At 56.3% G+C, this 23959-nt stretch overlaps 1 protein-coding gene across 3 annotated transcripts in view; it reads right to left on the reverse strand.

The window, feature by feature from the left end:
• Positions 1–795: 795 nt before the first annotated feature.
• TNS3 (tensin 3) overlaps positions 796–23959 on the reverse strand; it is a 167289-nt gene continuing 144125 nt past the window's right edge. For all 3 annotated transcript variants that reach the window (XM_088018255.1, XM_088018253.1, XM_088018254.1), the window contains 10 exons: positions 23065–23696; positions 22389–22475; positions 19858–19989; positions 16198–16293; positions 15481–15558; positions 14696–14773; positions 6277–6445; positions 4818–4886; positions 4689–4715; positions 796–3413 (listed from right to left, as the gene is read on the reverse strand). In XM_088018255.1, the coding sequence (XP_087874381.1) occupies positions 3269–3413; positions 4689–4715; positions 4818–4886; positions 6277–6445; positions 14696–14773; positions 15481–15558; positions 16198–16293; positions 19858–19989; positions 22389–22475; positions 23065–23696 (1513 nt within the window). In that variant the 3' untranslated portion in view covers positions 796–3268. The remainder of the gene's footprint in view (positions 3414–4688; positions 4716–4817; positions 4887–6276; positions 6446–14695; positions 14774–15480; positions 15559–16197; positions 16294–19857; positions 19990–22388; positions 22476–23064; positions 23697–23959) is intronic.

Below are 23959 nucleotides of genomic sequence, written 5' to 3' on the forward strand. Positions count from 1 at the left end.
AGGGGTCCAGCCCCGCCATCCCCGGAAACGTCCTGTTGGACGAGACTCTCCCAAGTGGGCCTCCTAGGCCTTATGCTCTTGGCCGGGGCCAGAGCGGTCCCGGCGCTTCATCCACGGGCACGGTCATGCCCCAGCCCTTAGCCTTATGAGCACTGCGACCCCCAGCCTGCAGTGGGGAAGGCAGAGCCTGCTGAGCCCAATGACCGTCCACCCACTGGGCGCCCCATGACAGAGCTGCTCAAGGGCTTTAGGACACAGTGCACGAGGGCCACGGGTCCTGTGTTCCCATCACCTAACTCGGGAAGGAAATCAGCCAGGCAAAGGGAGGCCAGCCCCAGGAAGGCAAAAAGCCAGCACGATGGGCCCCCACCTGGCTGGGGAGGCCCCCCGCCAGAGGGTGGCGCCGGGCAACACCTGCATCCCTTGAAGCAACCGGTGAACCCACTTTTAAAACTGCATATTCGGGTCCAGCCCCAACGCGGCAGACGCCTGGAAGGTCCCCTCGGGGGCTGAACATCAAAACAAACCAGGTCCTAGGAGGAACAGCACACACTGCAATTAAATTCTTATTCTCTCTGATTATAATTTTTCAAAGGTCTCTGGGCGGAAATCTTAAAATATATTCCTAAAGGCCAACCATATGTGAATTTATAACCGAATCCAACGCTCCATAAAAAATCCACTTCAAACTCCCAGTGAAACACGTGCGTGACCCAAGTGCACACACGGGCACACAGACGCACAAACCCTCTGGGCGCTTCCATCCAACACAACAAATGTCTGCCTCACCGAGGCTTTCCCGCGTGTATAATTTTATTATACTCTGAATAGAGAGAATATCTGAAAAGCAGAGAAAATGACTATACAAAGGGTTTATAGAACATTCATTTACATACTGGATATATTCTTTACAATATAAGAAAAGTAAAAATACCCACTAACAAGCAAGGCAGCTAAGGAGACATGAGGTCTTTGACACCGAGGATACACATGGAGACCCTTAAATTCGGTGTGACTTGCCACGGGTATAGGTTAACACTGGAGGAATACAGCATCCGGTTAATGAGCAGGTTAATAGGACCCTGGCTGTGACGCGGTGGGGACCCTCGACCTCCCCGGGACGGGTTCCCCGTGCCAGGGATCGCGCGGAGTGTCCCCGAGCCTGTGTGGGGGTGGGGGTGCGGCTTGCCCCGGTCTGAGCCCCCAGTTCGTGGATTCCTCTCGTTCTGTGTGATGCACGTGTAACACAGGAAGAAACCCGCCGTACCCGCTCATCAGGAACTGGGGAATCGGCTTCCCTCAGCTCCGCAGAGGGAGCAAACTTCCCGACGCCCTGGCCACTGCGAGGAAAAGCCACAGCCAGTCGGTCCGTCTCACAGGCCAGGGAGTGCGGCTTCTTGAATGCTCTGGGCAAGGACTGCACAGGAGGCCCTGATGCCCGGGTCATCCACCAGGTAGTGCTTCTGGACTCACGCCCGCCCGCGCTCTGGTTTCTAAATGAGGCCTCTCGTCCTTGGTCGGAAGGATGAGGGACCCGACCTGCGGTCTTTGGGTCAAAATGGGTAGAGGCCACCTCGGGATGAGGCGCCCCTTGGGGACGGCACCTCGGGTCCCCTTGGCCGAATTTCTGCCACAAATGGAATCCCAAGATGCCAGCCGCCTCTGCCGAGGACCAGGACCCCTTGGCCCCCGGCAGATGCCGGTACGTTCCCGCACAGCCACACCAACACCTATTGGGGAAGAAGGTCCGCGAAGACCAAGGCAAACATTTGGCACAGAAATGAGGCACTTATGTTTGGTGCATCGATAGGAGCTACAGTGGACCCATCCACCTGCTTTCACACACGTACGACACCCCCCTGCGACTCGCTTCCAGCTCTACCAGTCGGCAGGTCCGTCTCTGATCCGCTTAACACAGAGGACTCACAGCCACGTTTCCACCCCTGGTGTGGTGCCCGCTGGCGACTCGCGGGGGCACCGAAGAGCTGGTCTTGATTTCGGAAAGTCAGGCAGAGTGGGCAGCTCCCCGGGGCCCCAGAGGCGCGGGGCACCCCGGCTGTGCGGGAGGAGACTGAGCCTCCCGTCCCGCGTTGTCAGCCCCAACTCCCGCCCTGGGGGACACACAGGAGCCTTGGCGTGACCGGCACCCAACTCGGTCGCCCAGGAGATGCAGAGGAGCGGCCCTCCGCTCAAGAACAGCTTTGAAGGACTGAGATTCATCATCTTCCTCCCCTTCCTCCTCTGCTCAGGAGGCCAGAAACACAGGATCCCAGCGGGGGCCGCAGAGCGGGGGACAAGTGGCCAAGGGCTCAGAGAGAGAGGGCCGAGAACAGCCGTGAAGAGCAGGGCCGCGTCTCCACCCAAAGGTGACCCACTCTCCAGAAACTTCCTCCCCAGAAAGGACATCACCCGCCGCCGCCTGGACCCGAACCGTCCATGGCAAGGACTGGGGTGGTACTGGGGTGGTACTGGGGTGGTCAGGGCTGCTGTGGCCGGCCTGCCGGGGACGTGGCCCTCGATCGTGGGCACGGGTTCGGCTTGGCAGCCCGCAGCAGTGGGACCCCGTCCTGCCCAGCAATTTATCATAAATAATTTGGCGTAAGTAGAATATAAATTATATGAAAAGACATTTCACGTCCATGTTCCCTCTGCTCTCACAGGCAACACGCCGTTCGGAGCCGGAGTGAGAGCGGAAGCCTGGAGCTGCCACCTGCCCGCCCGGCTGGGGCTCACGGTGCCCCTCCCCAGGGACCGGGTGGCCTTCCTGGTCCTCACAGCCATCACGTCACCCCCTCGCTCGTGCCCCCAGAGTTCCAGGAGGGCCTGACCTGCACGAACCTCCAGCAAACACGCATCCCCTTCTTGGTGAGCTAGCGTCTCTGTCGTGGAGGAGAGGGGCCTCCTCCCAGGTACTGGGTGGACGGGGGCCCTCTGCGTGGCTGATGGCGTCGCCGGTCACCCAGGGGCCACCAGTGCAGGGGCCGGGCGCCCTCCTTCCCACAAATGCCGGAGTGCAAGGAACACGGGGGCCTGTGTCCTTGCACGGCCCCTGCCAGCGTGGAGCCCAATTTCCTCTACCCGGGAAGTGCTTGGCTACAAAGACGTGTTGGTGAGCAGTCTTTCAGGAAAGCACAGCAGACTGGGGGGTGCCGTCTGTCCATGAAGCCGGAGAAGGAGCCCCTTGCCCTCCTGGGGCTGGAACGTCAGGCTGGCCAGTTGCTACGCGGGGGACGCCCCAGCCCCGCTCGGGTCTCTGGCTGGGAGGGGCTCAGATCTTCTTAGGGGAGCCGATCATGACCTTTGACACGAAGTTGACGATGGCACTGGCAGGCTGCTCTGGGTCATGCTCCGCGAATAAGTGGCACACGTTGTCCGTGGCGCTGCCCTGTTTCCGGGCCACAAACCCGAAGACTCTGCAACAGGAAAGGGGGTGAGGTCAGAGCGCCAGCATCCCGCAAGGCCCAAGCGTGGGTGCAAACCTCTGTCCACTCCCTCCCTGCACCACCACCACCCCCACCCGCCACTCACCACCACCCAGCCAGACACCTGCCCACATCTGTCCACCTCCCAAACCTCGCAGGTACAGCAGGTGCACGGCCAGCCACCGCCCCGGGCCACTCCTAGCCGGAACCCTGCAGACGCGGGTCAGGGCAGGTCCCTGAGCCCCCACCCGGCCGGTGGCCTGACTCTCCCAGGGGAGGCCGGGCTCCCCAGGTACCGGGGTGGGGCAATCAGAGCATGTAGGGGCACAGGTGAGGGCTGCACGCGGCCACCCTCCCACCCTTGGGGGCCAGAAGCTCTCCTCTCGGGCCTCCCGCACCCCAGTTACCAACTATGGGCAAGTAAGGAACCATTAGAAGAATCGGAGCTGTTCTCCGAATGGGCTTTCGTGAGCCCTGAGCCTCACACGGGGACTTCCGTTGTCTCCGGGAAACTCTTTCTGCTCCTTCTTAAAAAAAAAAAAAAAAAAAAAAAAATGGATTCTTTTGTTCCAGGAGAGTGGTTTCCCAGCCATGAGAGGGACTGGCTCAAGGAACCCCGGTGGGGTGGCACATTCCACGCGGCCGGGAGTGCCGTCAGCCCCACGTGCCAGAGCATGAGGCCTGGGGCGCTTTATCAGATCCCGAGACGAACAGGAACGTGAACCAGGGACGCTACAAGCGGATTCTTGTGGTCTGACCTGTTCCTGGCAATCAGATTTAGGATACACGGAGGAAACTGGGCTGGGCAGCGCCGACAGCTCCGGAAGGTTCTGGGAGCACCCCTGCCTGGCGGGACTGGCCTGCCGTGGAGCCAGGGCAGGCGGAAACCGTGCTCCCCCTGCATCTGGGAAACGCTGAACACTGTGTCATTCACAGTCACCCAGGGGAAGTCCTTCCTCCACCCTGACCTCGATGCACCTGCAGTCCACGCCCGCCCTGAACAGCCCGAAAAGCCGTGCATTCGCCTCCACACTATTTGCGCCACATACGGGTCTGGGGTAAGTACCGTGCCTCCAGGAAAGAGCAAGCAGCAAAGTGAACCCCGGGAGGCCCTTCCTGCAGAAGGACACACTTTTGTTTGTGTTTATGGCACGAACCCATTGGCACGGTTCCCTCATTTCCCCTACGGGATACCCTCTTTGGAAATCTGTACAGAGATGCACTTTGGACGGTGACAGGAAGGGCACTGGCGTCCTGGGAACCTACCTCGAGCAGGGGCCATCTGTGATCCACCTTACAGATTAAAAAGAAAAGGAAGAGTTATAGTCACTTCTTTATCAATTTAACAGGCAAAGGACGCACACGCATCGCTTGATACAAAGAGAGATGTCTTACTTTCTGTCCTGTGGATCCAACGCGCAGAAAATCACGCTGCTCACGGGGTAGTGCTTCCGGAAGAAGAGCCTGTCGGGACACGGGGTGGAGGGGACACGGCTCTGTTAGTGGGTGTGAGGGTGACAGGGACGCACAGCACGGGCTCCCCCAGAAGGAGAGTCGGGCGGAAGCCGACTGGATTACTAGTCACTTGGAGAGAAGAACCACACGTACGCCCGCCAGAAACAGGCAGATGGACGCGGGGCTGAGCAGTGTTGGAAATGCTGGCTCTTGGCAAGAGGGAAGCATGCAGCAGAGTAACATCGTGCACCTGCCAGGCACGCGGAGGTCGGGACCGAACCCCGGAGCCCTGGCACGGCCCCGGAGGTGAGCCAGTGAGCCCGGCCTTCCTGTGCTTGGCCCGAGAACCGCCGACCATGTCCAGCCACCGACCGTCTCCAGCCGAACTCTCCTCACTGGGGACACGGTGTCCAGTAAAGGCCGGCCACTCTCGGGGACCGGAGCCCACATCAGACATGAGGAAGGAGCGGACGGCACACTGCGAACGTACAGACTGGCTGTGGGGTGGGCGCAAAGGGCGGGTCAGGGCTGCCTCACCGGCCGGCGCCAAATGACTGGCCTTGTGCCCTGCGATGCTCCTGCCATTCCCCCTGCCCTTATGGCTGATGGCCCGGCTCTCTTATTAACCACACCGGGCTGTTTCCAAAACAAATGAACAACAAGTGCATCAGAAATGTCTTTGACTCTGAGGTCAGGGGCTCCGCGGGGGGGATGGGGGGCAGGGGGGCAGCACGCCACTATCTGTGCATCTGACTCTGTTCCCCGTTCGGGCTGGGGCCCTACTATGTTCCCGGGACACCCGCTAGGTAGAACCCACTCAGGGACAGCTCTGCTGAAAGCCACCGAAATATCATCTAGCATCTACACATTCAAACACCATCTAGATAACATTTAGTATTGTAACGTACTATACAATAGATGGTCATGAATAACTAATATTAGTTGTTCTTAATATATAACTAATGGCTGCATTACAATTAATTATCTAGATACTGAACTAACATCTAGCAAGCTCACAGTGTCACCTGAAATGGGACGACTACCAGTCAGATGTAATGACCTCGAACCAAAGATGGGTGAGTTCCATCACAGTCTCCCAGTGTTTTGACAGAGTCGAGTTAAAAGATTTTTGTGTTTAAAAATTAAACTCGTGTGTGCGTGTGACACTCAAAGGTCTAAAACTCTCTCTCTCTCTCTCCTTTTTTCTTTACAAGTTTCCTGACTCCTACGAAGAAAACGTCTGTGCCGAATGTCCATGGTTTACACGCAGCTCCTGGGAGGTCCTGAAGGACAGGGACGCGTCCAGAGCCACGTCCCGGGGACACGCAGGCTGGCAGGAGGTCTGACCCCGAGTGCGCCCAGAAGGCCCGCCCACAGCCCGGCGCCCAGGCACACTCACTTCCTCTGGTTGTCCGTCAGGGTGATGCCCTGGGCTGACACCTTGAAGTGCACGACCGTGCACAGGGGAGGCGGCTCCTGCACGAGGGTGAGGCTCAGGGCCTTCTGGACGGCCTGGTGGCCCGTGAGTGACTCCATCTCCACGGAGTTCAGGTACCACACGTTGCAGGCTGCAAGACACCCAGGGAAGCAGGGTGTTCACTGGAGGCAGAGCCCTCAGCCCCTCATTCCACAGGCGTGGATGGGGAGGAACCAGGGACACACGTGCCCCGAGGCCCCGTCCCGGAAGCCTCCCACCGCCCCTGCCGCCGTGTCCCCAGTGGGGCCAAAGACCCTTCCCCCGCCTCAGTGCGGGTGTGGGTCCGCGGCACCACCGCAGGTCAGTAAACGTGTGAGAGGGAAGCCAAAACCCCAAAGGCGCTGGAAGCGACGGCGCCCAGAGCAGCGGGGACGATGCATGAGGCGTGTGACTCGAGGCAGAGGCTGCGTGACGAAGGCACGGATCGGCCCCTCCTGTCTGGGTCACATCCCCGCCCTGCCACGGGGCTGGGCGCTTCTTGGGGCAGGGAGCAAACTGTTGCGTGTGACCAGGGCTTGGTAAACAGCCCGATGGCCCTCTGAGGCTGGATCCCTGCAGCTCACGCAGAAGCTGACGTGGGACTTTGGGGTGCGTGTGAGGTCGGTGTGCCCCAAGACACTCAGACTCTGCCTACCGCTCGTTCCTGGCAGGAGCCACGGCCCCGCCTGGCCAGCTACCAAGAACGTGTCCCTCCCAGCCCTCACCACCCCCAAGAACAGAGCCGCCCGTGCCCCTGCCCTGCCGGATGTCAGGCTCCATGTGAGTGTTGCGGTCCGCGAGCGACGAGCCATCCACGGCCTCCAGGCAAATGCTGCGATTCACAGCTCATCTTCAAAGCCTGGGAAGCTCTGGGGTCTCAGAAGCCCCTGCTTCCGTGAGTAAGCCCCAGGTCTGCACCAAGTTCATCGGAAAACAAAGCTTCGCCCTTGATCCTAGGTTGCTGAGCATGACAAGCATGTTGGCTGGGGTCTCACCGACGTTGCGGGGAAAAGCCACTGGAATCGAATCATTATTGGGGCCACTGAAGAGACCCAACAGGAAAGGCCCAGAATGAAGGGGAGGAGCAGATTCCGGAAAGCCTCCCTGGAACGACGCAGCCTGAGGCCGGTGGATGGGGTCTTTGGTGAGAGTGTGCACTGCACGGAGCCTGCCACGCTCACTGCAGGGAGCTACCCCACTTCCTCTAGAGGACACAGCCCCCGAACTCGCGAGCAGCAGGGAGTTTCCTCCGAGACCCCAGCTTCCCCTACGAAGTTCCCTGAACCACTCCCTTGCTCTCACCAGAAGCAGCTGGAGAACTCACCCCTGTACGGGCTGGAAATGCACTGTGCTGCCAGGCAGCATCTAAAGAGAACTCTCCACCCTGAACACAACCGTTTCCGTGTCTCCGAGCTCTGCCAAGGCTGCTCACTCTGAGGACAATCCCTGTGTGTCAGGCCATGGCAGACACCTTCCAGAGACTGTTTCAGCCCATCTGCACCCGCCCCGTGGTGGAGGAGGACACAGTGGCCTGGAGACCCAAGAAGTGGTCCAGGAGCCTCGCAGCCAGCCCCTGGGCGTCCACGCCACCATGCCGTGACACCCCATCTCCATACTGCTGCTGCAATGTCCACGGAGAAACTACCGGGTACCGGACACGCTCGGTGAGAAGCGTCTAATGTTCCCAAGGGTGCGCTGTGGATTTTACAGTGAAGCACGGAGGCTGTGTGCGAGCGTCCCCGGCCACAGATAATGCCCCCTCACAACGCCACGTGCCTGTCCTGAGAGCAGACGCACCTTCAGAAGGTCGCACCTGCACGTTCTCACCCAGAGGGATGCTCAGGGGTGGGTCGGAGTCAGAGATGCACCTGCTCCCTGAGGCTGGCTGGCACAGACCCGAGGGGAGCGGCAGGGCTGGTGGTGACCGGCACTCCCGCTGCCACCTGGATTTGAGGGGTTTACATGTGTCCCTTGGGACAGAGCGCATGTCGGCACATTACAATGTAGCTGCCGAGCACCCCACGCCTGCCACGCTCTGATGAAACGCTGGGTCAACCCGGACGGCCCTTCTGGACAACATGGTCATCTTTATCAGGAGGCTCAGAAGGGAAATCTTCCATAACCATGGCGGACGACCAGCCCAGAGGTGGGGCTATGGGAGCCACGTGCTGACTTAGCAGGGAAACGGGGAATGGCTCAATGAACCCCACACGGAAAACCAAGCAACCATCAAGTGGCAGCCACGCCACGTGTACAGCAACAAGAAGACAGGTGGCCACGGCCGACGCTCCCGGGTAGTTCACGGGAAAGTCATGAAGAGAGTGGGTCCTAGGATTTCTCAGCACAAGGAGAACCTTCCTCTCTTTTCCTCTTCATACTGTATCTACACAAGAAGACGGACGTGAGCTGAGCCTCCGGGGGTGACCACCTCACAACTTAGATAATCAAACCCTCTCATCATGCGCCGCAGGCCCGCACAGGGCTGGTACGTCAACTATTTCTTAAACCCACAAAAACATTAGAGGTTGATGGGAAAGCAGAATAAAAACCATATTTGTGCTACGATCACAAGTATAAAAGAAAAAGTGCGTGTGTACGAGCAGGAGATGGATGGGTGCCTGGAAACTTTAAGACCGTGTGATTTTCGGAGGGTGGATATTCTGCCTTTGATTTCATTAGCGTTACTGTGATGCATTTCCCAAAACAAGAAGAGAAGGAATTCTGATCTAATGACAGTGAAATCCCACAAAACGGGCACAGCCTGGGTCTGCGCCAGGACAGGCGGCCACCAACCCGGACCCCATCTCCCTTGTGGCACCACAAATGGCCTTTTGATAAGGAGTCGGGGTTTGGGGAATCTCGCCCCCGGGGTCATTCCTCAAAGCAGAAGAGGGAAGCTGTCACTTGATAAAGCACATCTGGGGGCAGGTCTGCTGAGCATACAGGTCCATCCTGGAGCCCTGCTCTCCAGCAGAGGGAAGATCCGCAGGGTGACTGGTATTTGTCCACCCAGTCTGGCCCCCGTCGTCCAATTCTACCTGACACGTGGTCCCGGTGCAGGTGGGGAGGAGCCGCCTTGTGGAACAGGGCTGCCTCCTGTGAATGGGGCCGTGCCCATCAAACGCACGGGGTACAAAGCCTCAGGAACACACGGCCTCACCCAGCCCTACTGTGTCCAGGAACTTGGGTCCTAAGAGAGCAATGCAAGATTCCGAAAAAAGACATAAAGCAGAAGGGTAGCCTCCCAAGGGTTGTCTGTATTATTGAGAAGCCAGAAACAAGCCAAACGAGCAGAGCAACCATAAGGAGCTGAATCACAAGACGGACCATTTCACAGCCACTGAAAACGAGACCTATGTGATGTGCAACAAAAATGGGTGAACTTCTTACTCGAAGCAAGAAAAGGAAAAACATCCAGGGCGGTCTGGGAAACAGGCCTCTGAGCAGTTCACCTTCCCTCTCTCTTCCATGTCTCTTCCCTTTTTTAATAAAGATTTTATTTATTTATTTATTTATTTATTTGTCAGAGAGGGCGAGCACGAGCAGGGGGAAGGTTCAGAGGGGAAGGGAGAGGGAGAAGCAGACTCCTTGCTGAACAGGGAGCCTGACGCGGGGCTCGATCCCAGGACCCTGAGATCATGAACTGAGCCGAAGGCAGGCGCTTAACCCACTGAGCCACCCAGGCGCCCCTATCTTTTTTTTTTTTTTAACTTAAAAAGCTCCTACTACTCTTATAAAGAAAATACATTTCACAATATGGTAAGTTAAGGACACAGCCCAACACTGCTGGAAAATGTACCAGAGCTCTGGTCCTTCCTCTCAGGATGGACTGCATCCCACAGCTTCAACACCACCAAGGAAGAAACCAAAAATGCCAACAGTCAGAGACTGGAACGAACCAGAAGGGCCTCAGCCACACGAGAGAAGGGGAAGCAGACGACGGACCGTGCACCCTCACTGGGGACGCCCGCCTCTGCTAACGCTCCCGGGTGCTGCTTCCTCAACTTTATGGGGAGGGGACTCCACACGGGACAATTCAAGTCCCGGGGTGAATGAGAACACTCACAAAATTTAGTTTTGGGGAAAAAAATCAGTTTCCTTGAGGTGATCACCAATGGGACAGTCTGACCACCTTCCTGCACTTTTTCCAAAAACCATGGGGCCTCTGCAAGCTCACTGCTACTTTGTTCTCACTCCAGCCACGGATCCGTGTTCCGATTCCACGCCTTGCCTTGTCACCCATGAAGTGAGCTACACGGACATTTAACCCCCTCGATGTGTCTTAGAAACATGAGGCTCCACCCTGTCGTGTGTAAATGCTCAGCTCAGATGCTCACATGAGATCCCCAGGGCCCGTCTCAAGTCCTGGGAACTGCCACCCTTCAAAACATCAAGTCCTCCAGCATTACTGATACCTGCCATATGTTCTTCAACAAGATTATCAAGTGTATCTAATAATGATAAGCCAGAATAGAAGGAAAGACCGTAATATCTAAAAATAAGGGACATTATGGTTCCTAATTAAGATTAGTGAATTCATTGATCTATTTATTAATTGGACATTTATTGGGGGAAATGATAATCATGAAGCTTAAGGAGAAACAACAGACAGCTTGTCATAAGATGATATTAAGCTAAGTACAGAACCTAGAGGCATGTGGGCTGCAGTGTAACCCCAGGCTGAGCACAGGGCTGCACCCTGGAGATACTAGGGAGGTGCCCAGCTAAGGCCCGTGCAGGGAAAGGGTGAGGCCCCTGCCACAGGAAAGGCCATTTTTCCTGGGCCAGGAAGAGCATTTTCCCGTGCAAACACAGCAGGACTAATATCACCACAACCTATGTGAGTGACCACGTTATGGTTCCCAAGGCGGTTTTCAACATCTGATTCACTTGGTCTTTGCAGCCACGCTGTGGGGAGAGATCATTATCATCGATACGCCGAGATTCACGTGGTTGAGTGTGCTGTCAGAGGTCAAAACCCTGAGTGGCAGAGCCTGGACTTAAACCCAGGACTGACACAGCCACGCTCCTCATTTTGGAGCTTCACGTTCTAACACGTTGCTGTTTGGGGCAAACCACATCAGCTTCATTTTGGACACACAGAATGTATCCCTCAAGGAGGTCTGAACTGAAAGTTCAACACTCATCGCTGTGAAACCAGAGAGATGAACTTTAGCTGGGCAACAGGCATAGTCACGGGGAGTTCCACAGAGAAAAGCTGCACAGAAGAACGATGCACAATGTACAGAGGAAGTAACAAGAAAAGAGCTGTAGATTGCACTGACCTCCAACACGGAGCCACAGCTGTGAAGTACGCTACCAATATGAGGTGCAGAAAGGAGGTATTTCTTGTCCAGGCCCCCAACCAGTCTCTGAAATTCCCTTCCCCAACCTTTCCAAGAGCAAACGTCCACCATGGGGAACTCGGTTCCCTCATGGCTGCAGACCCACAGGAGCCCCGTGGCCTCGGTCTTGTCCACAGCCCTCTTATTCTGGGACCACAGGGGCTGCATCGCATGCTGCAACAGCAAGTAGTGGGGCTGTATTTACAGCACGATGCAGAAAACAAGAGTAATATACAAGTCAATCCCTTTCCTGTCCATCAGCACAGGACAATCACAGTTTGGGATTAAAAGCACAATACAATGTACATTAGCAGCCCCCAACGTGAAATACCTAGGTATCAATCTAATACAATTATATACAAGAAATACTTACAAGGAAAACTATAAAACTTTGACAAAAAATATAAGATAGACGAATAAATGGAGAGAGATACCATGTTCATGGATAGGAAGACTCAATTTTGTCAAGATGTCGGTTCTTCCCAACCTGATCTATAGACACTATATGATTCCAATAAAAATCCCAGCAAGTTATTTTGTGGATATTGACCAACTGATTCTAGAATTTATATGGGAGCAAAAGACCGAGAATAGCACAGACTGAACAAGAAATGAGGGAGACTGAGGGAGAAGCACAGAGTTGGAGGACTGACACTACCTGACTTCAAGATTTACTGGAAAGCTAGTAGTCGAGACTGCATTATTGGTAAAAGAACAGACGAACAGATCAACAGAAAACAACTGGGAGCCCAGAAATAGACCCACATCAATAAAGTCAGCTGGTCTTTGATAGAGGAGTGAAGACAACACAATGGAGAGGAGATCCCGTCTTCCACAGAGGGGCTGGGACAGCTGGACGCCCACGTGCGAAACAGAGACCGTAACACAGACCTCACACCCCTCCCAAACCCTGACACAGTGGGCCGCAGACCTGAATGTAAAATGTAAAAGTATGAAACTTCCAGATCACATAGGAGAAAACCCAGATCATCTTGGGTCTGGTGACAAACTTTTCAAAGACAACACAACAGGCGACCCCATGAAAGAAAGAAATGATAAACGAGGGCGCCTGGGTGGCTCAGTTGGTTAAGCAACTGCCTTCGGCTCGGGTCATGATCCTGGAGTCCCGGGATCGAGTCCCACATCGGGCTCCCTGCTCAGCGGGGAGTCTGCTTCTCCCTCTGACCCTCTTCCCTCTCGTGCTCTCTATCTCTCATTCTCTCTCTCTCAAATAAATAAATAAAATCTTTAAAAAAAAAAAAGATGATAAACGGGATGTCATTAAAATTAAAAATTTCCTCTCTGTGAGAAACAACGTCAAAAAAATGAGAAGACGAGCCACAGATTGGGAGAAAATATTTGCAAAAGACACGTCTGATAAAGGACTGGTCTCCGAAATACACAAAGAACTCTTAAAGTTCAACAATAGGAAAACCACCCAACTAAAAAACGGACCAAATACCTTAACAGACATCTCACCACAGAAGGCGTACAGGCAGCAATGATGGAGAGGTGATCCATGTCACGTGTCATCAGGGAAATGCAGATTAAAACATTGACGGGATACCAATGCACACCTATTAGAATGGCCAAAATCCAGAACCCTGATGACACCAAATGCTGGTAAAGATGTGGAGCAAAAGGAGCTCCCATCCACAGCTGGTGGGAATGCAAAATGGTGTAGCTCTCTTGCAAGACAATGCTGGTTTCTTGCAAAACTAAACATACCAGGGGCACCTGGGTGGCTCAGTCGGTTAAGCATCTGTCTTCAGCTCAGGTCATGATCTCAGCGTCCTGGGATCGAGCCCTGTGTCAGGCTCCGTGCTCAGCAGAGTCTGCTTCTCCCTCTGCCCCTCCCCACACTCATGCGCATGCATGCTCCCTCTCTCTCAAATAAAATCTAAAAAACCCACAGAACCAAACATCCTCTTAATATACGATCCAGCAATCATGCTGCTTTTTATTTACACTAAGGAGCTGAAAACTCACGTCCACACAGAAACCTGCACACGGATGTTACAGCAGCTTTATTCATAACTGCCAAAAGTTGGACGCCAGCAGGATGCCCTTCAGTGGGGAGATGGATGAGTACACTGTGGTCCGTCCAGACAATGTAAGATCATTCGGCACCAAGCCATGAAAGGACATGAAGGAAACTTCTATCACTAGGGGACAAAGTCCGTCTGAAAAGGCTACCAACTGTAATGATTCCAACTCTAAGACATTCTAGAAAGGGCAGAACCATGGAGACAAGGAAGGGGTCAATGTTGCCAAGGTCTGGAGGGCGGGGGTGAGCAGGTGGAGCACAGAGGATTTTTAGGATGATGACAGCACTCTGAGTGATACTCTGGTGGTGGATACACAGCATTATGGATTTGTCCAAAACCACAGAACGAACACCACCGAGCGTGAGCCCCAGTGGAGACTCTGGGCTCTGGGTGATAATGACGTAGGTTCACAGATGGGAACAAATGTACCTTCTGGTGGGGGAACGCTGTAATGGGGAACGTCGCACATGCACGGGGCAGGGGTGTGGGGGAAACCTCTGTACCTTCCTCTTAATGTTCCTGTGAACCTACAACTGCTCTAAAAAATGTATAAAGTCTATTAATTTAAAAAACAGGTGCCCTGGCAAAAGCACTGTCTGGGGGTCTGCGTCACCCTGGGTTGCGGGCAGCGAGGGCGAAACCATTGGCTTGCTGAGTCAGGCCCGTGAGCGCTTTTACATTCATGGCTGGGGGGAGGCCGGCCCCCCACAGCCCAGCTCCCTGCCTTCTCCCCAGACGAAACCCAGGATTTGGCTTTCTCCCACGGTCTCTGGTCTTGTTTGCAGTGGGGACATTTCCAGCCCGGGGAGTCCTGGTTCTGTCTGCTCACACTCGCTGCCCAACCAGGCCTGGGGGTGCTCCCAGAGAGGGAGCTCCTTCACACACACACAGCAGAAGGAAACCCGCAGACCCAAGGTGACCCCCTTCTGCCCAGGAACTAGGACGGGGCACGTGAAGCCAGAGACTGACCTGCCCCTTGCTTCAGCAGCTCTGCGGCCGAGTTGGCCGCCGTCTGGGGAGAGCTGTCGGCTATCTCCTCCAACGGATCTGTGGGACGGAGCAAGAAAACGCAGAAATGAGTCCGGCTCACCAGAGAAGAGTCCTCACGACACGGTCAGACTCGGGCCTGGATTCCCAGGGGGTGACCTGTGTTGTCTCCTGGTGACAACCCCCGGCCCGCAGACCCCAGCACTGCGTTCTGAGCAGGCGGGGGTGTGACACGGTCCGGCAACATGTCTTTCTCAGCTCTCATGAACAATGAATTGCAAAAGGTAAATCACACTTACCTACATTATAAATTAATCACTATGGAATCTAATAAAATTATGTGAAATTAATACTGCCTAGGAAGCTGAGAAATACGGCCAAATCACGCTGTTATGCAATGGGTGCCTAATTAGATATTTTTTCAAACAGCCATAAAGGCAAAGCAAACAGTTTGTCACCTAAGCTCAAAAATATCAGTATCTTGCTGATTTTGTAGAATTGTACAAATTAATGCAAGTGTGGCCTTGACGTTCTCTTGATGCAGATGCTTTCTATCCAGGGAAGCCATTCACAAAGCCCATAAGGTGACGGCATCGCTGGGGGCTGCCTCTTGTCGGCCCACTTGGGTGGGCTACACGACACTCTTTGGGGTTTACCCACAGGGCACGGGACAGAGGAAGGTTCCAGTCTGACTTCCGTTGGTGGATCCTCACGGACCCGACATGCACACGGCCAGAAGGAACAGCACGGAACACCCGACCGCGTACCTCTGTCTGGAATGAGCAGCTTGCAGGGCAAAGCCAAGGGCGTGATGGAATGCTGACACACCAAAGCCGTCAGGCTCCCTGCAAACGGATGAACAGCAGAGGGGCGTTAATGCCGCCCTAAACACAGCACTGCGGGAAGGAAGCTGCTGTGGAGGGCGAGCACTTATATTTGTAGCAACTAACACGCTCCGTTATTGCGGGACTTGGCGCAAAACTTCAGTGAAGTGACCAGTCCAGCAAGACAGCTAAGAGCTAGGGAGAGGAACTGCAGGTGATTCTGGCCCAAGACACACAGGCACCAATTTGTAAAGAGGAAGTCAGCTGTCGGCTGAGTCTGAGCCAGCCCAGGTGCCTCCGTGGTCCTTGCAAGGTGCTCCTGGAGGCTAGGACCATGTGTCTGGGTGTTGTCCCAACAAGCCTGCGAGGTTGGGAAGGAAGGGCCCGGGTTCCAGCTCTAACCCGGTCCATGCTCACGGGCCTGCCTGCCAGGGTGCTACCTGCTTGCCATCTGTTTGGTTTTGAGAAAGCCTTCAGAACAATTCCTTATCCAGTTTATCTTGGAGACGATAATCGGGTGAGGGAGCTGGGGAGCCCAGCGGCGGGGGCGGGGGAAGGGCTTGGGGATCCCGGGGCGTGGGGAGGCCCTGTCGCTCGGGGCAGCAGGGTGCTGCACACTGCGTGGGCCAGGACGTCGACTGTGACCTCGCAGCCACTTACCGAAATAGGGTTCATTGGGGCACCCTTTCAACCGCACTCCCTTCGGGGTACACTCGATCAAAAAGTGCCGAACGAGTTCGTTGGCCAGATCTCCCGCTGTGGTGAGAAATTGAAAAGAAAGAAAAGAGAATTTAAGAATGAGAGCACGGGGGGCGCCTGGGTGGCTCAGTTGTTGGGCGTCTGCCTTCGGCTCGGGTCATGATCCCGGGGTCCTGGGATCGAGCCCCGCATTGGGCTCCCTGCTCCGCGGGAAGCCTGCTTCTCCCTCTCCTGCTCCCCCTGCTTGTGTTCCCTCTCTCACTGTGTCTCTCTCTGTCAAATAGATGGATAAAAATCTTTAAAAAAAAAAAAAAAAAGAATGAGAGCACGGGAGGATGGGAGAGAGGGACAGAGCACCAGCTAAAGGGAGGGGCCCCGGAGCCAGGCTGCTGGCCTCGCTGGGCTGCCAAACAGTGTCCTGGGAAGGAGAGCAGAGCCCCCATGGTGACATGCCCGGAGGCACAGGGGTCCCAGAAGAGACCCTCACACATCCTGCAAAGCATCCCCAGTGCAGGGAATGAGTCAGCTGCTGTGAACGGAAACACGTTCTCCAGCTCCTAACCCTCGTAACGGGAGAGGTTAGAAGGATCTGGATGCAAGGTGATGCCCGAGAGCAAGCCACTGACAAGAGGCAGAAGGGACCAGCCTTGAGGGTACGACTGAGCCAGGAGCCACGTGACAGACCCCCGGGGAGGAAGCCCTCTGTCACGGGCACCAGACAGAACATCGCTGCCCCTGCCAGCCTGTGCATCCGAAGACGAGGCATGTCCAGAAAACCTCCAAACCTCCAAACTGAGCTGGAAACCGGCCGACAGCAGCACCCGCCGGTGGGGAGGGAGATGGCCAGACTCCACGGCAGGCTGTGGTGAACACAGGTGTGGAAAGGAGCATCGTGCATCCTCAGTTGTGGGAGGAAAAGGATCCGCATCTTCCGCACTGAAGGGGACACACACGCCGGGGACAAGTGTCTCACTTGGACGGCCAGCCGGATGGCTGCCCGGAGAACAGATCCGTCCTGGACATCTATCTGTCACTGCCCGGTCTCCGGGTACCAAGAGGCGAGATGCTGACTCGCTGGGCTCTTTCCTCTCAAACCTCTCCTTGCACCGTGACACCCCACTGCCAAATCCAGGGCTGGACGGCGACAGGCAGACGGCGAAGATTTCAGTCAGAGGACGCCGGGGACGTCTTGTGACCTTCACCTTAGGGTTGAGTCAAGGTCGGCCTGAGAGGTGGATGCATGCCGGGAGACGAGAACACGCACACAGCACCGTCTTCATTTCCAAAGCGACAGTGCATGCAGGAAAGACCGCTGGCTTGCAGTTCCCATGGAGCCAAGAGCCACCCCGCACGCTCCACAGCAATCCTCGTTCAGGATTGCTGGAGCTTCTCACGCCGGGTTCCTAGCCAGGCTCAGCTAGTCTACTCGATCTGCACGAAGCCTCCTTCCGCTTTGCTTCCAGACAACACCATCCGGATTTGGGGTCTGTACTTAGTCCCCTGCACCCTGCCCCTTCCGCTCACCCCACAGCAGACATCTAGGTTCCCTGACAGCCCCTCGGCTGGATGCTTCAGCCACCCAATCTCACGTCCTTCCAGGCACAGCTCCGAGGTCACTTCCTCCTGGAAGCCGTGAGCAGAGCCTCCACCCAGGGATTCCCGTCAAGCCTCTCCAGTCCTGGGCATGGCTCGGGAGTGAAGCAGGCCAGCGTCATTTTGCTCTTTAAACGTGTGAGCTCTGAATCTGCTTATACGGATTCCCCCGTTCCCAGTGAGCCCGGCGCCCACACGAGGAGCCTGCTTCCTTCTTGCGCTTCCTGTTGTGAAGTGCAAACTGACCCCTGGTGCCTACCCTGCGTCAAGTGACGCTCCTGGAGCTATTTTTCCAAAGGTATTTGCTCACTTCGTGTCTCTGTGTCACATTTTGGTATTTCTTGCAGTATTTCCAGCTTTTTCATTATTATTACACTGATTACTGTGATCCGTGATTACGACAGGTGATACGCTCAGATCGCGGTGAGCTTTTCACCAAAAGTATTTTTTCATCAAGGTGTGTGTGTTGTTTTTTTAGACATAAGGCTGTTGCACGCTCAGTGGACCACAGTACAGAGTAAACGTAGCTTTTACACGCACTGAGAAGCCCCAAAGCTTATCTGACACTCATCATAGCAATACGTGTTATTGCGATACGCGTTATTGTGAATCACATTGTTGTGATATGCGTTATTGCGATACGTATTATCGTGATTCACGTTATATCGTGATTCACGTTATTGCGAGGTGGGGCCTGCATTCATTCCCTGGAAAGCTGTCAGAGGGTAACACGGACGAGCGGTGTTACAAGTAGAAACAATGTATCTTATAACAGGAGCAAAAGCAACTCACAAAAGAATACATACTAGTTTTCTGATATAAAGTTGAAAACAGGCAAGACCAGGATGTTCGGGGATTCCTATTTCAGTGGTTAATACAAATAAGCTGTTAACTCTACCTTCTACTTAGGAGGCCTCGTGTCTGCAGCGGCAGGATGGGTGATCTGAAGGGTGTGTGCCCGTCAGGACACGGAGGAAGGGGCAGGTGCAGCTGGGGACGGGCCTTGTCACCAGGGGAGGGTGGGAAAGGCCCCGTGATGGACTCCGTGACCCCGCGCTGGAGCTGCTATCTGAGCCAACTCACCAACCTTTTAGAGTGATCCAGTCCCTCGCTCTGGACACCAGAGAGAAGCAGTCACCCTCGGACACTCCAACATACCCAGCACTCACACGTCTAGGTTCCCAGAGACCGCCCCCCAGCACACAGAAGTGGGGATTCTTGGAGAGATGGTGGGCAGGGAAAGGACAGACAGTAGGACATCGGAAGGACACGGGGCCAGCCCCAAGGGCCTCACGGAGCCCAATCTAGGGGTCGCTGGAATACCCGAAAGATTGTGGGATGGCGGAGTGTGACATGCAGGAGGGGCGTGCAGGGGCCTCCTGCCAAGGTTGTCTCCTGGGTTACGGGCATGGACGTGTTTGCTTCATGGGAACATTTACCATGCACGGAGCCATGGAAACCTTCTCTGCACGTGGTTGTGTCCAAGACGGAAAGTTCACAGAAGAGTAAGTAGAAGATCTGAACACAGCTGTGCATGGTTCATCGGGCAGAGGGCACTGGGGACAAGGGCAGCTTGGTCCCCCACCCCCGGGGCTCCTCTTGTGACTCCAGGCTGACCCCAGCGTCACTCTTCATCCAGCAAAGTGCTCTCCGGAGCGCAGGTGCGAGAATGGTGTGCGCAGGGCACGGCCTTTTACGTGAGGAAAAAGGAAAGTGCCTGTGTACTGATGCTGGAGGACAGTCGGTGAGAAATCACAGGAATTGATTACGGTTCCTGGGGCAGAAGGGGGCCCGGGTGCCTCAGCAAGGCCCGTTTCTACCCTCCTGCCTGCCGAACAAGGGAATGCATCACTCATTCAAAGCAATAAAGACATAAACTTCACAAATCATGAATGATATTGCTTGTACAAGGACAGTCCTGAGTGGACCACACTGGAAAAAGACAAGAGACTCCAAAGAAACTCGAAGCCATGTTTGCACAGACACCGTAGCTGGGTGAGTGCTCCCAATCAGCTCCCGGGTCCCTACCTTTCTTGTTGAGCTGCAGGACGGAAGGGGGAGGAGTGGCCACCTTCATGGCCAGGCCGTAGGCCCCTCGGAAGGAGTGACTGTCCCTGACAATGAACGAGCCAGGCTCCTTGTCCTTCAGCATGGCGATGGCTGGGGAGGGAAGCAGAGACACACACGTTTGCCGGGGTCCACACGGCTTGCCTGCGGTGCCTTTGCAAACTGGGTCGGAGGGAGCAGGCCCGGGTCCCTTGGGGGTAGGGTGGGGGGTCTCTGTGATGATGCATCGTTTTCAAGGGGGGCCTGACTGCAAAGGAGCCCCCCCCACCCCATAAGGCACACAGGACTCCTGCTCGCCCCACAGCACCCGTGAGGCACAGGGGAGGACCCTCAGCTGACCGCCCAGGAATCTGGCCCACCCAACAGCCCAAGTGCCGGGACCAGGTCCCAGTACGCACAGCACTGTACTTAGACGTTTTAGAATGTGTGCTTCCAATCGAGCAGAGGGAAAGATCGAAAGGATGGACCCAAAAAGTTACTGAATGTTTAATGCAAATCCCATGGTTCACCCCAGGGGATGGCAAAAATGTGGCCATACGTGGCCCTCCGTCCCGTGGCTCCGTGGCCGACTGCATCCAGCCTGGATGGGGCTGTGAGTGCCCTACCCAGTCAGGGCTGATGGTTGGGCCTGGCCGACCTGCCCTCCCATCTTCCCTACGTGAGGCTGGGGGAGCATTTAGCTAATAATGGTTTTACAAATAAAATCCCTACCCTCCACTCTCCAAGCGGGGCCTGCCGGATGGGGAAGGCACTGCTCTCTGGAAGGGGGGCGGGTTTGGTGCAGGCCTGCGAGGGCCTGCGCTTAACCCCGAGGGCCATCCACACGGGTGTGGGGGCTGGTGGGGAGGCGGGCACACACGGGCACCAGCAGGCCCCTGTTAGTGGCAGGTGTCTGCATCTGGGGGCTGACAGTGCATTATTCTGTTGCCGTAGGGAAAAGATCTCTGATAGAATTGCGTGTTTTCCGTCATGATATACCTCACCAGAGTTTTTGGTTTCCCCTTTTAATGTCGTGATCTTATTTTGCTGGGGGGGTGGGGGGTGGGAGAGAAGTGCCCCAGCGTCATGGCCGCAGACGGAGCGGAAGCCGGGGCTGCCCCCCGCCCCCGGAGGGGAGATTGGGGTTAATGTCAGACCCTGTTCTGAAATAGAATGAGGGGGACCCATCCCACAGGACGAGGCCCTGCCCTGTGGGGGCCTCATGCTCCCCTGTGAGGCCGGTGAAGTCAGTGGCCACGTCCCCACGGCCTCCCTCAGCTGGTGTTTCCAGAGCCCACCAACCCTCGTGCGCTTATCAGGTGCCTCCCACGGCGAACCCTCCAGAAGCCGGTGAGGTTGGATCTGCCACATCTGTCCTGCAGGGACCGCCTGGCACTTGCCACCTGCCTCGAAAGTGGAGCCCCAGTTGCTCCAGCAGCCCCTGCCCAGCCCGCCATCCCGGCCCAGATGCTGCACCAGCAGAGTACGTGGTCTGCACAGAATTTTCTAGAACACGTCACAGGCCCTTCTCAGCCCCTCTGGCTGGACGAGGCGCTGGGGTGCTGGGCTCACAGCCTCCATCCCGTGCCACGGGCAGGGAGGGGACAAGAATGGGGCACTCAGCCACGCACAGCCCGGACCCGAGCTGAGCAGCACGGCCACAAAGGCCAATTCAGGGAATCGGAGGTCTCTCCGGGCCGCGGGCTCCCCCCCACGAAAAATGACAATAGGTTCCTTGAGCTCAGGGGAAGAAAGGCACATTCTTACCATTTTTATGAGCTACTTAATTGAACAGAAGAATTCCAAAGAGAAAGCTGAACAGTGCTGTTTGCCAGCCACTTAACTCTTTCTTTCCAGGCAAGTTGGGAAGTAAGCCTCAGGATGACCCCGGATGACTTTCTCCCCGAAGCTATAAGCCGTGTGCGGGCTGCACGGGGGAGTCACGTCCTGCAGCCCTCCGCCTGGGTCCAAGGCACGCTATCGCCGGCCCAGCCCCACGCCCGCCAGCAGTCCCCGGGTTTCCCACGGGGAGGACCAGCATGTCGCAGCGACCCCATGAATCCTGCTGCAGGACGATAGCTGCTCGCCCCCGGGGCTGCCTCGCGGGGCCACCTCCCTCCTGGAACCCTCTTCCGTTCGTTCTCCGGGAAGAAGTGGCATTAGCTGCTTAAACAAACTGACAACGTCAGATGTCTACTGGCCGCCCCGGGCATGCAGATGCTGCGCAGCACATGTGCGTGGCACGCGGTTACTTCCAACACACGCCCCCTCGGTAACCATGTGTCTGTCCGCCGTGGACAGATACCTGGGTGCTGGAGAAACCTCTGTCCTTCCTCCTGACCGTCGGCCCCTGCAGCTCAGGGCCTGGATGGCAACAGGGAGCATCTTCCTGGGACAATCTGTTGCATTTTCCACAGGGGTGTGTAACAAAGTGTGAGCCTTGCCCTAACCCTTCATCCCGAGGCTGTGACCCTCGGAGGTCCCTACCCCAGGGTCCCATCCTGCCCACGCACCTTGCTCTCTGGAGATATCCGCCTTGTACCAGAATTTGGATGTGTCTTGGACAAAGTTCACAGACACATGCTTATCACCCGGATTATCTGTAAAAGAGAATATAAAAACAGTCACCCTGGACATTTTATTGCAACCTCTCACCTCACACGGAACCCAGCGCTCAAAGTCCAACCCAGGGAGAGGACGGTGTGTCTCGGGGGAAGAGCACTCTCTCTAAATCCATGGGAACCGCCTGGGGGGGTGCGACAGGGAGCAGGTGCTTCTCGACCGACACAGCACAGATGGGGCGCGACACACGGCCGGCGCCGGGTGGCTCTCCACAGACCGAGCAGCGCGGTATGGCTTAATCGTGTCAGGATCTTATTCGTACGTGTTTGAAATACTGCATTAAATTAAATACAAATTAAATTTGAAATACTGAATTAAATTGAATGAATTCACTGAATTGAGAAAAGAAAGGTTATTTTTGAAGAACGAGGATCGCAAGTGGCGGGAGAAACAGAAGCCGATGTGGGTGAGTGTTGAGCAGAGGGGAACGGAGGACGAGGGGAAGACCCCGACGGAAGGCTCTGGGCTTCGCTCTCAAGGTGCCGCCGGGGAATCCCAGGGTCCCCCCCCCCGACTCTGCTGAGTGATCGCACGTGGGGGCGCCCACCACTGCCGACACGTGCCTACCTGGGGAGGGCGCTGCAGCCTCCAAAGGCTTGGGGAAGTCCGGGAGGATGTTTGGGAACGGGATGCTCATGGTGCTCCCGCTGTGCGGGCTGGAAAAGCCGCTCGAGGACGGGGAGGCCGAACCCAAAGACCGGTCTCCCTCTGAGGCTCGCTTCTTCTCGGGAAGGGGCGGCTGCCCAGGCAGAGTCAGGCCCTGGCCCGGCAGTCCTGGGCTGTGGTGGCCACTGCGGTCAGGCGTCACGAGGAAGCCGTGGGACAGGAAGCCGTTGTCGGCCACTGCTGTGGTCCGCGGGGTGCCAGGGGCCTGGGGTGCTCCGTGGGAATGAGCCAGCAAGGCGCCCGGGTCCTCCCCGGGGGGAAGGCCGCTTCCCACGGGGGCCGTGCTGAAACTCAGGAAGGCCTGGCCACTCGGGGGGCCCAGAGCTGCGGGGGGCTCCGCCAGCGACAGCTCGTGGTTGTGGAAAGAGGCCTGGAGCTCCGCGGGCGGGAGGTGGGGCCGCCCAGGGCCGTCGGGGCCAGGGCTGGGGAACTCTCCGGAGCCAAGGAGGCTTCCTGCCGGCCGGCTGCTCCCCAGCAGAGCCAGCGTGGCTTTGGGGCTGCTCTCCACCCACGGCAGCTCGGCAGACGAAGGGCTGTGGGAAGGACACAGCAGTGAGAACGCCCGGCCCTAGGAGACGCCCCGAGATCGGCAAGGGTCCCCCAGTGCTCTGGTGATAGCCTCCCTCGCTCTCCACCCAGCAAAGCCCCTTCCGCTCCAGACAAAACGCAACCACGGCCCCGTGTCCCCGTGTCCCTCCCTCCAAGGGCAACCACACGGTTCACCGTGTGCTGCTCCTGGCAGAGCATCGTTCCCTGGGCACAGACCGTGTCCCCCGCTTTCTCTGTCCTCCACCCC

Source organism: Eumetopias jubatus, unplaced genomic scaffold (genome assembly GCF_037043125.1).
Source record: "Eumetopias jubatus isolate StellerSeaLion01/CBP00866 unplaced genomic scaffold, mEumJub1_p1.0 scaffold_14, whole genome shotgun sequence".
Lineage (NCBI taxonomy): Eukaryota > Metazoa > Chordata > Mammalia > Carnivora > Otariidae > Eumetopias > Eumetopias jubatus.